Source organism: Lepisosteus platostomus, chromosome 9 (assembly GCF_059453375.1).
Source record: "Lepisosteus platostomus isolate fLepPlt1 chromosome 9, fLepPlt1.hap1, whole genome shotgun sequence".
Taxonomy (NCBI): Eukaryota; Metazoa; Chordata; class Actinopteri; order Semionotiformes; family Lepisosteidae; genus Lepisosteus; species Lepisosteus platostomus.
Window position 1 is genome coordinate 37244575 of NC_142619.1, and position 16264 is coordinate 37260838.

The 16264-nt window shown below is 35.6% G+C and overlaps 1 protein-coding gene across 2 annotated transcripts in view; it reads right to left on the minus strand.

Moving 5' to 3' along the window:
• Positions 1-582: 582 nt before the first annotated feature.
• The window catches only part of dock4b (dedicator of cytokinesis 4b), a 159065-nt gene continuing 143383 nt past the window's right edge, over positions 583-16264 (minus strand). For both annotated transcript variants that reach the window (XM_088644866.1, XM_088644865.1), the window contains 5 exons: positions 16067-16176; positions 13332-13404; positions 8417-8536; positions 7290-7351; positions 583-3500 (listed from right to left, as the gene is read on the minus strand). In XM_088644866.1, the coding sequence (XP_088500992.1) occupies positions 3063-3500; positions 7290-7351; positions 8417-8536; positions 13332-13404; positions 16067-16176 (803 nt within the window). In that variant the 3' untranslated portion in view covers positions 583-3062. The remainder of the gene's footprint in view (positions 3501-7289; positions 7352-8416; positions 8537-13331; positions 13405-16066; positions 16177-16264) is intronic.

The window sequence follows — 16264 nt, forward strand, 5'->3', positions numbered from 1 at the left end:
GATGTAGTGGTGATTCGTGATGAATCTAAAAATCTATTAGATTCAAGAGATACCACTTTCTTTTTAATTAATGTATTAAATGTGACAGTGGCTAGGAATTAAACACAGGTAACAAAGCTAAATTCAAAGCTAAAGTCTTAACCATTACACTACTTTTTTGTCTGTGATTCAGTTTTGAGTCCGGAACTAGAGAGATGTACAGTACTCATTCATATGCTAAAGAGGGAATGACTAATATATATAGGACATTATGAGGTCCAAATATACAAGATAAAGAAACAACATTCAGCAGATAATCTGAACTGGTCATCTGAAAAAAACATCACACAACTGCCTCTCTACAGATAACTTAAGAAACATGGATTTCTGTCAGAATGATTCACTGAAAGGCATACTGGTAAGTTACAACACCTTTGATAAAGCAGCTCCACTAATGACTAAAGTGTCAATGGAAATCAATTACAGATGTTAATATAGTGTATTCTAGGCAGGGACCCAGAAATAAGAAGCCTTGAAGAGGAATCCTACTGAGTAATTACAACTGAATTAAAATAGATATATATGAAAAAACATTTACAGAACTTAAAATCACAGAGGAATTTATTATATTAGTTTGAAACAAGCACCAGAAACAAAACATTGCCATTGAGCATCTGATATTCTGGAACAATGCCAGAGTGTTTTCAGCCAATTTAATAGACTGTCACGAGGAAGAATGATGCTGTATCCATCCTGCAGAATTCCAGACATTGGTATACTTTATACTACAGTTCCTTAAGACCGTACTGTCTGCATTTGGTGACCATTAAACCTCCTTATAAACCAACTTTGGAATAGTCTTTCCATATTTTTCTCCACGTTATATTCTAAAGAAGATGCACTAAGCTTTAGCTTTGATGAATGACAATTTGTTTTTTTTTCTCCAAAAACTGTATGATTTATTGCCATGTTGACTGATGTCCAAGGTGTATCCTGCCTTGCACCTGTTGTTTGCCGGAAAAGAATCTCTCACGACCCTGTACTAAATAAAGCAGTTAGTAAATGGATGGATGAATTGTATTTTTATCCATCTATAGTCCAAATATCTGTTGCTTTTGCAAGCAGTTCTCCTTGACAATGTAACGGTGAAATAACGTACAATTTCTACAAGCTTTTAATTATAGGGGTTAATTTTATTTTTGCTTTGTACTTTTAAATTAGATTTTTATGTCCAATTAAGCATTTCTTTTGAAGACAAATTTGTGCAACAGAAATTAAACATGTACATCATATATCCCCCTAAAGTGTGCAGTCACCAAATAAAAACATGGCTTTTAGTGGTAAAATAACACTGACTATGCATAACAATATTGTACACCTGACAGCTTTTACAGCCATTGAAAAGAAGCAGATTTTCTACAATCTGAATATAGTTTGATCATGTCAACTGATAATGCCATCTCTATAAAAAAAAATACTTTAAGAGTTCCTTCTGCAAAGAGTACAATAATTAAATGTTATTTAATGCAAAACTTGTACTTGTCCGAAACATTTTTAAAAGGGGTTATTAAGCAAGTAAACACATTAGGTACAGTTAAAAGTATTTCTTTGATTTTTCTACACTCACTAAAACATATAAATATTTAACATTTAGAATTATATTTTGTTCTTGCAACATTCAAAGCTGTAAATTCAATATGGCTACATTTTGTTAAAAACACATTGTATGTACAAGAATTGTAATACATAAAGTATTTGGCATACTTACAACAATCTCATTATGTAATTTACAATTTCACAAGTACTGATTCATGTAAATATTTCATCTCAATTTCACAAAAAAGAAAAAAAACCTAAACCATACAAAAAGTAAAACATATAAAGAATGTTGTAGTTAAAATTGAAAAACTGGTCACTGAGTTAAGCAATCAATATACATGGTTCATTGATATTTTTAAAAAAATTCTGCTCACAATAAAATGCTTTCTAATAGTGGGTTCTGAGCCCATCTCTATCTTTATACTGCAAAATATGAGTTTCATTTTACAGTACATTCTGTCAGGAATATTTTGAGTCAAACTGATAAGAAAAATAGTCTGAAAAATGTTGTACTATACAAACATGTTGCTGAACATTGCTTAAAATTCAAAAAAGCTCCGCAAATAGAATGCATGAAATTTGAGTCTTAAGGAATAAAAGCCCTCTCTGCAATGGGCTTTGGCAGCCTAGATTTTGTAAAAACTAAAAACACCACGAACCATACTTCTTTATTATTTATAATTGCAAATGTCCACATTGGTCTGAAAGTGACTGCTCCATCACAGGGCTGTTTGTTTAAGTAACTATCCTGTTAAAACACTGCTTGTAGTTAACTGTAATACCCATTTGTGCTTTATCTAATATACCTCACTTCAGGACTACAGTACTTATATTGCTTTATACAGGCTTCATGCAATCAGAAAGCCAATGTTTAAGTTTGCTTTTACAAACACAATATGGTAAAGCACATTTCACTGAGCACAGTAAAGGGTAAATTGTACTTCAGTAGAACACTCGCAGTTTCTAGATTCTAATGTTCCAGTTTACAGAAAAGCATAAATGTTCCTTTGGCACAATACTTGGAAAACCCCACAGAGCTAATTTATAGCTAATTTTCAGGCAAGAGGATTGTTAGACACTATGTTATACTGAAAGACATTTAAGAAACTTCTAGCACCTTTTAGCTGTCTATTAGACTGTAATTTAACTGTGTGACTCCACTGATTTGCAAGGCTGGCTGCAACCAGCTTGCTGTCAGAACAACTGCCATTTAAATGTTTAAGGCAAAAAAAAAACCCTGTTATTTTTTTTCTCCAGTACACATTAGAATGTTATATCTATCAAAATGAAATGTTAGAGGAAGTGTATTCTCAATTGTGTATATTGTTTCCGTCCCTATGGTTTCAGATTCTGAATGCTGCTGTACATCTTGCTGCCAATGATAACTGGCAAATATTCTTCTGCGTCTCCTCTAGGACCTTGGGATTCACCAAACCAGAAAGTGGAAGAGTGCAAAACGCATCCGTGTTTCAGAAGAAAGGCTGCTATAGCTGAGATACTTTCCTAGGCAGAGGCCTGGGCCTGGGGCCCTGCTCAGCGTTGCTCACTCGCCTGGCCTCACTGTCCAGTTTGCCGGAGCGGAGCTGGTGGGGTTTCGGAGGGAGGGCCGGGGGGTCTGAGCTGACGGGGACGGAGAGACTGTGAGGTAGAGGCACGGGCCGCCTGGAGTTTGTTCGTTCGTACACGTGGTAAGGAGGGGGGGTTTTGTTTTCCCTTCTCGTCAGTTCATCAGAGCCGCTGGAGGTTGACGTTGTCAGCATGTGCTCACTTGGCTGGGCTTCGATGCCAGATGTTTCCGATACGCTACACCTGCTCAGTGAAGAAATCCCGCTGCTGTAGCTTCCTGACAGGACGGGAGAGTTGGAGACTAACCCCGAGGACTGGCACTCAGTGGGAGATGGTGTGAATGACTGTGCCGAGTTCTGCGTTTAGGAAATAACAAGAAATGTTAGCAATAATTAACAGCAACAGCATACAACATGCTCATAAAGATAAAGCGTGGAACTGCAGCACCATATGACTTTCCTAGTGAAATTTTCCTTCACAAGTGAAATTATTAAGCTTTCAAAAATCAGACTCATTCACTGTACACAATGGCTTAGCTAATGATTTCTTATGCTATGGCCTGATTACTTCCTGATTGCAAGAGTGCTGTATTACAGACATCATTCTCTATCTATGGGTATATAATTAAATTGTATTATTAACCCAATTTAGTCCATAAATTTGAAAGTGCTAAAGATGTTATTTGTCATTTTCCATGTCCCATTTACTAATAGCATAAAAGTGCACATCTAAATTATACATAATAATCAATGTTCATATTAAAAAAATGTAACTTTGGATAATGAAATTCCACACACATCTAACTCCAATAACATCAAAATATAAAAAAATATATATTTTGTTATGACTAGACTTAATGAGAAGAAAGCAAAACATTTTGCAATTTGTTTGTTTGATATAGGAGGATTTTAAGTTAATTCTGTAACAGAAGGTTAACAGAAATGAAGATACTGTATAGAATATCTTCATAAAAGGCTGTGTGAAAAGAGATAATATTGGAGTTGCTATTAAAACAATGGGATTACTCAATGCAACGTTCTAACTTCATGTGTGCTTTGGCATGTTCCAAGGACTCTTTTTGCTTGTAAATGCACCAGTTCTTTTCTACTATGTGGCCTTCTCAGCATGTGAGGCCAATTAGTTGCTCTTTCGACAAACTGAATGTGTAACATAACTTTCTACCCCATGAAACTGGAGAGAAAGGCCTGAGGCAAAGATGCATTTGTTCCAAACACAGTGAGACCAGTCCACAGTCATTGCAAACTATGTTCCAAGTAAAAGTTTCTTTTTGAAAATCCACTGAACTGATTCAAAAAACCCAAGGAACAACTGTGTGGAAGCTGAGCCCTATAAAGTTCATATGTAGGTATATATACATATGTATGTTGATGATTATGCCATATAATGTATACATACTGTACATGTACATATACAGTTTTAAAAACCAAAACCAAAATACATTTAAAAACCACACACAGCCTTCCCAAAATAATTTCAGTACAGCAATGAGATTTCTAAAAAATGTGCAGCAAAAGCAGGCACTCAGTGGCAGGCAGAAGGACACTAGATAAATAACTGAACTTCAAACGGAAAATGAAATTGCATGCCTTATGGGTACTTTTTACGTGTTGCTACACTTGAATTAAGCAGACACTCAATTTTGGAAGAACAGCTGTTTAGTTACCATACCTAACAGTGGTGATATATGAGTGGGATTAGTCTTCTGCAGCAGCCCCATGTCTCCTTGTGCTTAGCCATTACTTGTTTTGCAATCACAATATACATGATTGCTGCCCATTCCTTGCACATAAGTTGTTAATACAGTGGAATACTTGCATCAAGGAGTAAATCAAGTTCTGAACTGGATTCATGTCCAGGATTCTAGTCAACCCTTCACAGAATTCAGATGCCCTGTATTTCTGAACATTTCTGTGCTATACAACACACAGGATCTAGTCTTTTAGCATATTCAATGAAATACTGCTACGTTTGTATAGAAAGGCAGATGTCTGCACTGGAGAATTAGGATGTTAAGGCCATATGTTGCAGCATGTTTTGTGGACTGCACAATATGGTGCTTTTGTCAAAACTGCACCATAAGACACAAAACAATACAGAGAACCATGTACTGTACAGTTGAAGCCATACCAACACACCAACACTGTCAAAAAACTGAAAACTGGGCTAATCCAAAATAAGTAATGGTAAAGGCAGATGTCTTGCAGGTTCTGTGTGCCTTTTGGAGTTTAGTTGCTCCCACACTGTTCTGTTCTCTGTGAGATATAGCATGATGTAGTTGTGAATTTCTACCAATTTTCAGCCACATTTTCAAGGAAAGCAGTTGTTTTGCTCATGAAACAAATTGTCCCGTCGGAACAGTGTACACTTACAGTATCAGGAGCCTTTGCACATTTCCAAATGGTTTTCATCAACATCTTTAAGAAATATTAAAATGTTTTCCAAAGGTCCATTGATTCTTGTGAGCCTCTTGTTGGTATTGTTACCTGCAGACATTTAGTTCATTTGTTCTTTTTGGGGATTTCTGCTGCTATCTTGCAATAATTCTTGTCATGTGCGTGTAATTGTTTATTTCATTTCAGAGTCATAGAAGAAAAGTTTTTTTTCTAACTAGGTAATTTAGTTGAATGATGGAATTTTATTAAATGATGTTTCTATACTTTCCATCTTTCCTGGTTACAACAATCATATTGATAATGTGATAATTGATAATGTATCATATTGATTACTATGAGCACTATTTTCATGGGTCTTTGCTGCTCTCTAGTGGTTTATCCTAAACTGAGACATGGGTTCTTAAAAAAAGTTTTCAATGGTCAATATTTCTTAAATATGTATATAGGCAACTCTTGACTTAAGCAGCTGATACATTCCTAAAAATCCTGCATAAATCAAAAATGCTGAAATTAAAAATAATTTTCCATATGAACATGCATCAATACGGGTAAGGCCTCCTACAGGTGTGGCTCATGTGTTAATTAAGTAAATAACATCCTAGTACACTTCAGGTCATGTAAACATCCTGGACAGGTCAGGCTGCCTATAATTATATGGTTGGTATGTGCTTGGCAGGAGCACACGGCCAAGACAGACCAGCTTGTTTCACAAGCAATGCTGATGAAAAGCATCCCCATGCACAGTGCGACAGAGGGTGAATGCGTATACTCCAGGATTGTGCAATACGCACACTAACTCAAAGTGCAAGGCAAAACACGCTAGCAACTACAAATCAGCTGAGTGTGAATTTCAACCTGACGAGATTTTAATCGAGAACGGTTCTCTGAGAATGCCCATGTGCAGGATACCTTAGTCAGCTTGCAGTGTACAAACTTTTCATCACACCTGGCAATGTGAATTTGCAGTTCTTGTATTGCAAAGAGCACAGGCAATGAACTACAGAGAAGCTGAGAACTGTGATCTGGTCATCTGAATAGTTTTTCATCATGTTCTCGACAAGCGCACAAGTGTATGTGTGGTATTAACCTAAAGAGCTCAATAGCCCTGACTCCCTGGTTCTGACAGCAAAGGGCTCTGGTGGTTTCATAACGTTATGAGGTGCATTCTCCTTGTATGATTTAGATTTACTCATTCTCTTAGAAAGCAAGGCCAGTGCTAATCTCTACTTAAAGGTACTGAGGGATCATCTTCATCACATGTTGCAGCATTGAGCACAACACTGAAGTTATCTATACTGTATGTCATGGATTTCCTAGTCGCCAGATTTAAACTCAATCAAGCACTGATGGGATATTCCGACATGACTCCTGAGACAGCATTTTCCACCTCAATCAACCAGGTGTGAGTCTATTGGCTGTCTCATAGAAGAGTGGTGTCACATACCTCCTGCAGAATCCCAGGTGCTGATAGAATGTAAATCACAGTGCATGCAGGTCACACTGGCCCAATGCATATTAAGTGCCTTTACTTTAGAATTTCAATTTTTCTAGATTTTGTCCACCACTACTTGTACCTGAATAAACACACATACTGGATAACAGTGGGTCAATGGGCCTATAACGCTCTTCATTCTATACTCTTCTTTTACTACAACCTCACTTCTCCGCACTGCTCTTTAGTAAATGTTACAGAAAGCATTAAAAGAACACAAAGCTGAGAAAATACCAAACCTTTTGTGGAGATCTGGGGGTAGGGACCGGAGACACCGACCTCATGTTCCTTGCAGGGGATCCTTTTTGGTAAAGAATAAAAATAATTACTAGCAATATTACTTGAATTGAATCTGAAATTAAATATGTGTGATGACATCATGGCTAACCAAAACTGAGTCACATGGAACAACAGCCTATTTAAAATCAAAGAAAAAAATCAGACCTTTATGGTAATAAAATGAATATTGATTACAACTCAACTATTCTAAGTAATGCACATTCTAACCAACTGTACATTTAAAGCAGAAGACACACACTGGAAATCGAAGTGATCAAGCTCTAGGAGCAAAACAAACAGTGCTTAAAATATCCCACCTGCTTAGGACTGAAAACCACATATGGGTTACAGCTCTAGCTGAATACACAGATGGTCAGCCTTAATGTACATTAATACATTTTTCATGATGTTGATTTTAATTAGTCTTCAAGGCAGCAAGAAGAGTAGCTATATTCCCTTTATAAGGAACACTGATAAACAAAGAGCTAAATATAGGATAAATATATTAAAATAAATGTAAAACAGAAAAATAGATGTCTTTTTTTAGAAACACTTCTTTTTAAAGCTTCTTATTTTTATGTTCTATCTAATGATATACAATATAATTCACTGGCCTTATATTGCTATTTTGACTTACTTTTTAAACCCTATAAACAATAAACAACTTCTATATACTACATTTAAATAATTATCATTCAGTCACTGCTACGACAAAGGACTGAAACAAATTATCTTTTAACATCATTTTAATGGAGTGCAGTACATACTGTAACAGCATTTCAACTAATATACATTTTAATGGATAAGTTTAAACCACATTCTTTATTTTGTTTAAATCTAGGACTGTGAACAGAGAAACAATATTTTGCAAGTTTCTACATAGTTTATGTTAGGCAAACACCTACAGCATATTTCAATACTTAATATCAGTCAACATTATATAAAGTGTGGAAGTAAGATGAATATTATACAAACTATGGAAGGTGAAAAAATGAGAAGAGATTATATAGAAGAAACAGACAAAAAATCATTTAGTAAATGTAACAACAAGGAAAACATCAGTACTGCTTCTGGTGTTCTTTTTTACCTGGGTATGGAGGCCTAGGTGGTACTGGTGGTGATACCAACTTCCCAACAGTTTCTGAAAATTGTGTGTTAGCTTCTTTACCACTGTCTAGACTCCAGCTACTGGGGGTGGGGTTCACAACTTCAATATACAAAGAAATACATAATTAAAGAGTGTGAATTTTAATTAAAAAACAGGTAGAAATTCTTCATTGATTTTTTAATAACATTCTCTTAGGGCACAGGACTCTGTTATTACCCATAATTCTCAAATTATTATTTTTAACTCTTAGTTTTAGATAGGAAAGAACTCATTTTATAGCAGTTTACTGTCAATGCTACAATAAAAGATTTAAAGCATCTGTATGCACGGCATTTGAAAATACTTAAAATATATACATGTAGAATATCAAACTGGAATGAAAAGATTAGAGATCTCATGAAACGACAACATTTCTTTTTTGTGATTTCATAGATACTGATAATTGGAATTAGATGCTTTCCCACTCAGAACTAAGATACTGTAAATTAAGATCAATAGTGAAAGAAATCCTAAGATAGTTCTTTATACATTTGGTCAAAATGAACTCTAATTACTTCTACCGGTCTCATAGATGATTACTGTTCTCCCACATTTTTATATAATTCTTTGACTAACACACTAAAATAAGTGTGTGAAGGATTTATTAATCATTGCATAACATAAATGACTATTTTCTAGAAGTAGAAACTTTGACAGATCAATTTCAGAAACACCCACCATTCCTTAGTTATAAACAGAACAGATTAAACTTTCCTTTGTAATTATACACAGTGGGAGATAGTACACCAACTGGTTTCAAGAGCCACTACAAAATGTTCAAATCCCTGTCAAAATATGTTTGTGCCACTAGTATAAAGTTAATTTTAAAAAGCAACTACTGATGCATTTATTAAATCAAATTGATGATACTTGTGATTTCAAGAGGCTCTTTGCCTTTAGAATGAATAAATACAGCTGTGGACCGATTCTGATGCAAGACTGCTGGTCCATTTCTTTCCCTCCATTTCCCTTGGTGACTATCATACTGACTGTGTAGCAAAGCTACTACAACATTAAGATTCCCTGTGCAGTTAAAGTTGAAAATTATTTGTCTGAGCCCAGGTAGCTGTGTCAGAATCAATGTATTCTACATTTTACATCTTGTCAATAGTACAGAGGAACAAAAATAAAATGAATTCTCAACTATCTAGTAACTGAGTACCATCTTGCCAGCTGCCATCAGCCATGTCACTTAAACACCTGACCACCAGCAGTATCTATTTGGTTTAATTTAAGCAACTTGGGAAGAATCTCAGGGGATATGGATATGGACATAAAGATACACTGCTGGTTTTCAGCCACATTATACAGTGCCTTGCAAGACTAGTCACATTGCAAGACTATCCCTTGCACAGTTTGTCACATTTTGTTGCATTAAACCTCCAGCCATGATGTTTTAAAGTAGCAATTAATACTGGTTATTTCCACATCCTACAGCACACACAGTAAAACACAAAAATGTAACCGTTAACGTTACAGTGGCAAATGTATTTTATAGTACGTGCACAGAATTGGCAAGCAACATGGAATTGAGCAAACTCAAATGTGCAAACAATTCAGAATAAATACACTTATCTCTCTAAGAGCCCTCAATCAGGTAGTAAATTTCAAGTCAGGGATAAAGTTGTATAAAGACAGATCTTAAAGATCCTTATCTCTTTGAATGTGGTGAACCAAGTGGAAGGCACCCACACACTGCCCTGATTAGCCTGTCCCTGCAAACTGAGCAGCTGGACAAGGAGGAAACTGGTTAGAGATGCCACTTTGAGGTGGTGACTGAGTGCTGACTTTGAAAAAGCTACAGATTTCAGTGGCTGAGATACTGTAGGATAAAATGTCCAAGTGTCAGCAATAACCTAGTCACTCCACAAAGGGTGTTTACGTGGAACTAAAATAGATATCTCAACTTCCAAGGTTGTTGATCAGACAAGACAAAAGTGGAACTTTTTGGTCTAAATTAAAAAAAAAAATTAGATCTGACGTAAGCTCAGTATACTGCCTCACACAGCACTATCCCTAGTGTCAATCATGGTGGTGGCAGAATTATGTTATAGTTCTGCTTCTCATCAGCAAGGACAGGAAAGCTTGTCAAGACTGATGGGAAAAGACATGGAGCAAGGGACTGGCAAATATTAGAGGAGAACCTGTTTCAGATCTCAAACTGGGATAAAAATCAATTCACCTTTCATCAGGAAGAAGACCCAAAGTGAATGTCTTAAGAATAAGAAAGTAAAAGTCCTCGAGTGGCCATGTAAAAATTTTGTCAAACTTGAGAGAGGTTGAACAAATCTGCCAAGGAGAATGTGGAAAATCGCACCAATCCAATGTATAAATGTGGTAGAAACATACTCAAAAAGGCTTGCAACTGTAATTGCTGTCAAATGTGCTTCCACCAAATACTGAGTTCTCATGTCTGAATAGTTATGCGGTCAACATACTGTAATTCCATTTTATTCTTATGTTTGTGCTACCATTTACCTAGAAATATTCACATTCAGTCTTTGAGTATATAAGACATTCAGTCTTTGAGTATATAAATATATATTTCTTAAAAAAGAACACTGCTGGAAGTACTTTTACAAGGCACTGTATGCGATGGATAAAGTTTAATTTGGCTAGCGTAGCTGTGTTTATCGGTTTGTGACTACATGTCTAACACTGGTTTGGTTTAAACTACACAATGGCTTCTTCTGTGCTGTTTTGAAATTTCTAAACCCACATTTAAGGGACCAACCCTTACACATTTTTGGACTTCCCTATTTTATTGATATTATCAAAACTACAGGTACAGTATGCTTTATATAGGAAGGGATTTCATATTGAATTGCATAAAATATAGAATAGCAAATGTTTTTTTCTTTGTATTTCATCATTTGTGTAACATAACTTCTATTTGCTTGGCATTCGGTAGAAAATATTTCAGAATATATAACATGCAAGACTACTACTCGTAAAACTGTGCTAATAGTAATTCATTAAAAAAAAAGAAACTGACAGTATATTATCTAATATCATCTACATTAAAACATATACAGTACTTTATACTGTATACAGTACATACTGATGTGCAAAAGAAATGTAAAATTCATGTTCAATGAGTTTAAACCACTCATCAGTTCATATTTAACAAGATATCAAACCACAACACCCGCTATCAAAAATACAGAGCAAAGAACCATGATATGTTTTCAGTAGCAATTATGACAAATTGAAAACCTTAAAAAAAATCAATATCAGGTATGACCTTTTTGGGCATTAACACAATTATGGTAGCACTTATGTACAGACCTGGTCAGTCTCTTGGGAGTTTTTGTCTACTGTAATCTATTTATCTATTGTAATCTATTAATCTATTAACTATTGTAATTCTATCACTATGTCCTATCATTGTCCTGCTGAAAGACTGACACTTCTGGATTGAATTGCATGAACAGGAAAAACTGAAAGGCTCTAGGACACAATCAATGCACTGCTGAGCAGTAACGTTGCCCTCAATCTGCACCAAAGGTCTTCGTGTGTTAAAGGTGAAGGCTTGAACAAACAACAGTCAGCAAAATGCTCATCATAACATCTCCTGACACAATGTCTTCAGTCAGGTCTGGAAGGCTGACCATTCTTCACAGAATAAAACAATCCACCACCTTCATTGTCCCTACCTCAGATGTACAAGACATAATCTCATTCATCTCTCAGCTATCCATGTTATGCTTGAACAGTTTTTGAGCATGCATATGATTTTAATTCAGATGGCAAGCTACCGGTGCTCTGCTGGTGCACTATCGGAAAACAATTATGATGCTGGATCAGATGGATGGGACTGAGCTGGTATGGTGACCCACTACATACCAGAACTCTACCTATATACCTTTCACTCACGGAGCTAGTTTTCTAGTTTTACAAGACTTGTTGGCTGACTGAAGTAGATCATTTCATTCCCTGGCCAGCTACTCTGACACAGGCTACTTTCAGACATGCAGACAGCAGAAAGGTGATCTTCATTACTCAGGCAGGGCACAATCATATCTTTTGCTGTACTTGCAAATAAAATCATTATTTTTTGAATCACCATTTATTCAGATTCTTTATCTAAATTCATTTTGAAAATTCTATCACACTTCAAATATTAAAGACTAAGCATCTAGAGTTTTTATAAAATTGCACGACTTGAAGTTAGTGTTTTCTTAACCCAAGGAACAATACTGCTCAAACAATTTACAAACCTATTTGCTCACTACTTGAAATGTACTATAGAACAACCTGTGGTTGTGTGATTCTGAATGCAATTTTAGCCATAAGACAAACATGGCTGTTTGTCTAAAAAGAGTCTGAATCACTTGTCCAATGCATCTGGATTATCCAAAACAAACCTTTCCATTTCAATGCCTTTAGTCATCTGTCGATTAACTTTAAAAAGATTCTGACCGTAAACCAACAATAGTGTGTAAGGTTGGAAAGAGAACCATAGTACTAAGACCGTACTATGATCTAGCCAGACACCGGAAGCACTGTGCACATGTGGGCTATCTGTGACCAGCCTCTGAAAGACCCACAGTGTCTTATCAGGCCTATCCTGCACAGAATCTGAACTGGAGGAGACCAAAACCCATTGAAAAAGATCACTGATCTCATCCAGACAATGTTCAAAGGTAACTGCTGTCCTTCATAAGGCAAAGGGAAGCATCTTAACACCCTGGCTGTATTCTTATTTTGTCATTGCCTTGTATAGTTCAAGCAGATAAACAGAAAACATCTTTTTTCTAAAATTGCCTATTTACTTATGCCAATATCTGTGATTACACACAAAGTATGTATATGTTCAAAAGCACGTTTCTAAATGATGATTTGAATTACGCACCTTTCTCTGGTGTGGAAAGATTTGGATCGCTTCGGGGTAAAGATGTATCCCCTGATTGATGTGGAAGCATCCTCTGAAAAAGAGAAACAGAACTGTTACATTAGCTACAGTGCCTTTCAGAAGTATTCAGACACTTCCTATGGTGTCCCATTTTGTGAAATTAGAAAATGATTACACTTTTTTTTTTACTCAAACCTAAATGCTCAAACTGAAGACTTCCAAGTGTAAGTTAACTTTCAGTAACCATCATCAAAAACTAGAGAAAAAACTAAATATTTTGATTGCATAAGTATTCATATCGGTGAACTCAACATTTGGTGGAAGCACCTTTGACAGCAATTATGGTTCCAAGTCTGCTGAATGAAAGCAGCCTCATAATACTCCCTCCACCATCCTTGACAGTAGAAATGCTGTTGCCTGGGTGATGCACTGTGTTGTTTGCACTAGATGTATCATTTTGTATTTAGACCATATTGTTTCAATTTAGTACCATCTGATATCTAAACAAATTTTGCCAAATGTTTTCAGCATCATTTAAATGCTTTGTTACAAACTTCTTGCAGGATTTTAAATTGGTTTTCAGTGATGTCTTCCTATACAAGCCAGCTGTAACTGAGGGACATTTTCACCCATCTTAGCCATTGAACTTTATACAGTACTGTAGTTTTTTCAAAGTCACTGTTGGGCTCATATTGATATCCTTCACCAGTTTCCTCCTCACCTTCCTGGAGGAACATCCTGTTCTAGGCAGCATCTGGGTGCCTTTCTGTTCTTAATGATCAACTTCACCACGATAAGAGATAGTAAAGGTCTTTGAAATATTTTGATACACTTCTCCTGATCTATGCCTCCTTGGTCTTCAAGTTTCAATATTGTAATATTGTGCATATAAATTTACTTAGGCTTCTCATAGCACAGGGCATGAATACTTATGCAATCATTACTTTTCCATTTTTCTTTTATATTTATTATCTTATTTACTTCATTTTGTTTTTTGCTTTGAATTTGTGAAGTAGGTTGTATATAGAAATAGTGTTACTCCAAAGAGTTATAACTGCAAGCTTTAAAGCAACAAAATGTAAAAACTATGTAAGGGTCTAGATACTTTTGCAATAAATTGTATTATTCATTAAAATACTATGAGTTATGCATATTCTGATTATGTATGGTCAAGTGGAATATAGCAGTAATATATGCTATCAAGGAACACTATGCTACACAGGCACTGGTTCTGGCTACATAGGTATTTAAATATTATCTGGGTTAAACACATTAAATACAGGAATTACTAATGTTGCTGATATTCAGGCTAATCGGCACTACAGAAGTACAATTATACATGTAATTTGCAAATTTCTCTTTAGGGAAAGAATGTTTTCTAAAACTGAAAAAAATGTATCTAAAGGTTTCGGTTTTGTTTGTTTTGCATAATTGGAAAATCAGTGATCACATCATATAAACCAATTGTCAACAACAGTTATCCATTATAGAAATGAAGATAATGTCCACACGTGAAGTCTTTATACCTGTCATATACATTGTGGTAAGGTTACTTAAGTACATTACAATTTAATACAGGAGCTAAAAAAAATAAGAATATGAACAAATAAAGATACAGTATAAAGTATATAAAACCTGCTTAATCTGAATTCATAACCATCACACAGGTGTCAGTAAAATTCACACAGTATGTGAACACAGGCCCTCCAAAAAATAATCTAAATTTACAGGTCCCATATTTCATTAAGGCAGGTCAAATCAATTTAAAATGCTGGAAAAAGGTACTTGTGTAAACAAATGTACCCTATCAGCAATACAAGTGCCATTTGTGCAGCATTTTTATCAACACCGTTAATAAAAACTATCAGATCATACAGACAGCTATTAATTTAGATTTAAACCACAGACTAATTTGAATAAAATACAAATACCCTACCAAGGTTTTTACAAACACTTCCCAATGGATATTTACGTGAATTTAGCACTGAAATTGTTCATGTCCTGTGTGAGTTATCAGTACAGATTGAACACAGGCTGAGCTATCAGAATATTGCTCTGCACCATTTGCAAGTCTTCCAGCAGATGGAGTTGTCTGTATAATTAGCATTACCACACTTCATCTTTTTCATGCCTGCCCCTTAAAATCCATCACATTTCCACTGTTGGAGTGATGAGAAGGAAAAGCTGGCACTGCAAATCTCATTACGGTAGAATTTAAAAAAGAAATAACCAATGGTAAATAGAAAAAAGAACTTACAAAATGTATACAAAATATTATTTTGTATTTATACAAAATAATGGAAAAGTTTAAGCACTTTTAGACTTTTTTACATCATAGTGTCATGCATCACTTTGAAGGTCTTCTATGTATTAATAACAATATAGCACTAATAATACTATTTGTCTAATGTTTTTATCTAAAGCAACTTATTGTTGCACTATTTATACAGCAAGGCATTTCACTGGAACAATTCAAAGGAAACAAACATCATTTTATGAATAACACCAATGACTTTACTCTGAGACACTGGAATGAACTGAGATTTCTTATAAAAAAAAAGCTGGTTGTGGCTTTCATACATTCACAAGGTGCTGTCCGTTGTGTAGAATCCTGAGGGTTGGGGTAAATACTGAGGGGGTTTATGAGAAATTGAGGTTTCTTATAAAAAAAAGCTGTTGGTGGCTTTCACACACTGATGTGAAATTCATTCCGGACCTGCTGCTGCCAGGCTCACCTGTGTAGGATCCTGAGGGTTGGGGTAAATGGCACTGCAGGGCCTCTCTCTGGGAGAAAGGCAGGAGTTGTCTCTGGAATGCTTGTGCTTGTCAGACAGCAATGGTGAACCTGGGCAAAAGGTAACAGTGAAAAATGTAATCCTACAGAGCACTGTGATGTCAGTCCTACACTCTCAAGACCAGGGGCCTGTTTTTTT